The sequence below is a fragment of the Gavialis gangeticus genome, unplaced genomic scaffold (genome assembly GCF_001723915.1).
Source record: "Gavialis gangeticus isolate Ggan-Ray unplaced genomic scaffold, GavGan_comp1, whole genome shotgun sequence".
Taxonomy (NCBI): domain Eukaryota; kingdom Metazoa; phylum Chordata; order Crocodylia; family Gavialidae; genus Gavialis; species Gavialis gangeticus.
Window position 1 is genome coordinate 22,096,514 of NW_017729014.1, and position 2,476 is coordinate 22,098,989.

A 2,476-nucleotide genomic window follows, 5' to 3' on the forward strand; every position below is an offset into this window, starting at 1 on the left:
GGGGGGGGGGGGGAGGAAGAGGGGCAATATTCCAAGCTTTTCTCCTGCCCTTCCTCTGCTTTGAGATGAGCTTTCCTCTGCCACGGGAAGGCTGCTTGCAATTCCCTTTGGAGGCAATCACTGATGTACCACGCACCTATTAAATGGTATCACTGGGAAAAAAAATAAGCAATGCTGCTTGGAAACTGAGGGCTGACTCCTGAAAAAACAGCATGCTGCCCAGCTGCCAGGCTCCCATGGCTTCAATTACTCATGAGACAGTTCAAAGCAAACTAAATCAGCCTCTTTCAATAGACAGGGCTGAGGCAGTCAAGAACAAGCAGCATATGTAAGTGGCAGAGATTTAGTGTCAGTTTGATTGCTGCCACCACACTTGTGTTTTCCTGCTTTCCCCACCTCCGTTTCAAAGGTGGTACAAAGCATGGGTATAAGGGAGGGGGTCGCAAGGTTTGCCTTTTTTAAAGAACCACTTTTCTGATGGTGACCACGCCTCAATTTTCTAACCAACCACAGGCGCAACATAAAGAGAGAAACAGAGTGAACGCCACCGCCATGAAGCCAGATCAGTAGCAGCATGTGACTGCCACACAGGAGACTCAGGAGGAGTCGGGGGTTAAGTTCACAAGTCCCAGAGCTCAGTTTTGAGGAGAACCAATATATTCTACTCAGTTAAATTCCAGGTCTCCATGGAAATGGGTAAGCAGAAGTCCCCTCTACTAGCTAGGTCATGGAGCCACACTTCACAACAGAAAGAGCACGCTGAAAAAATACAGATGACAATTGGGGAGGGAGGGAGAGAATTGCAACTCCCACAGAGGAAATGACCCATATTGATATTAGGTTAGGGCAGATTAACCCAACACCACCAAAAGAACTGGGAGTCAATAGAGGAAGAAAAAGATTCATTCACCTTCCCTTTTGGTTCCAACTAGACCCCCAACTGCTTTTTCACTTGGAACAGAGTCTCATAAACAGTTCTCCCTTGGGCTTAGGTTTGCTACCTTATATCTTCTTCTATCTTGGCCTGAGCCTCTAGATCAAAAGGGTCAGCTGAAAACAGACGGATCCTTTCCTGCTCCCGCCGGGCTCGATCCTGCTGCTGCTCCACAAGCACCTTGGTAAACTTCTCTGCAGTAACAAAAACAGACGTACCAACAATGGTTAGACGTGCAAATATCCTTTCCTGGAAATTGCTCTTAGAAAAACAAAAAACTCCATGGTTAAACTTCTGATGTAGAAGTGCCTTTTTAAAGAGTAGGCAACAGACAAGTGCAAAGCCAGCAGTGCCTTCAGCATCAGGCTTTATTTCAGGGTCACCTGTAAGACCACTCAGGATGGACCGAATCTGTAGGATCGCCCATTTGGTCACTCAAGTATCCCCCCTAAGCAGGGATTCAACAGGACTGAAGTACTTCACACTGGGCCTGATGCCCAACAGACTATGCAGATACACAACCAAAACTTGTCGGGTTCCGAGTGAACTGAAGTTACCCTGTGCATACCTTTCCTTTGCCAGCAAATGAGTTTTTAAATGTGAAGGCACCATGACAGGTAAAACAAAGGGCTGCAATTAACACATATTTTCATTGCCTGACTGCGGCAAAAGCTGCTTAGGGAGCTCTTAGAAGAACACCTGCAAAAGCAGCAAGCTATACCTAAAGCAGATATTACGAATTCACTATTTGTATTCAAAGCTTGCAGCCTGAACTATGCATCAGTTCTTAGAAAAATCCTCAGCCAAAATTTGTTTTCCAATTAGGAAAAACTGAACATGAACACTAACTGCAACAGCAACCCATTACTTATTGATCCCAAAGCACGTTTTAAAAGGGGGCATTCACTGCACTTATTTTATATGCATAGGGAAACTGAGCAGCAAAATTACGCAGTCCACCCAGAGCCTCAGTACCTCGCTGGTACAGCCAGGAACACAACCCAGATCCCTTAACTCTCAGTATGGTGCTCTGGCCTTTTGATCAGCCTGCCAACAGCACTGGATGTTCCACCAAAAAGATACCAACAGAAAACTGGCCAGAAATTAAATGTGTGCAGGAGCAAAGTCAAAACTCTAAGACTCTCAGGCCAAGCTTCGAGCATCAACCCTGTTTTAAAACCAAATAATGGAGGCCAAGATGTAAAAATCAGAGTTCCTAACATTAAATGCTGGAACCTGCATTTAAAAACTGCTGCTAGGTTGGTTAGATCATAAGTTTAGTGACATAACATTCAGGCACCCAGCCTTAATTGTTACTCCTTACATTTCTAATAGGTCTTGGAAGTCAATGCAGTTCTGAATGTACGGTACCAGGGCTTTCACGTCAGTAAATGGAGTTCCTGGCCTTGAAGACTCTGATATACTCAGCAAGAACCCGGACATGTTTTGATCTCCCTAACCTGGCCTCACGAGCTATATAGTTGATGCCTTCTGATGCACTATAATGTACTCAGCACCATCACATAGCAAGCTTCAGTGCAC

General features: G+C 45.2%; 1 protein-coding gene across 3 annotated transcripts in view; it reads right to left on the reverse strand.

The window, feature by feature from the left end:
- Window positions 1–2,476, reverse strand: part of LOC109293853 (protein DDI1 homolog 2) — a 48,581-nt gene that overhangs the window by 16,456 nt on the left and 29,649 nt on the right. For all 3 annotated transcript variants that reach the window (XM_019511991.1, XM_019511994.1, XM_019511993.1), the window contains exon 4: window positions 1,002–1,128. In XM_019511991.1, coding sequence (XP_019367536.1) covers window positions 1,002–1,128 — 127 coding nt within the window. The remainder of the gene's footprint in view (window positions 1–1,001; window positions 1,129–2,476) is intronic.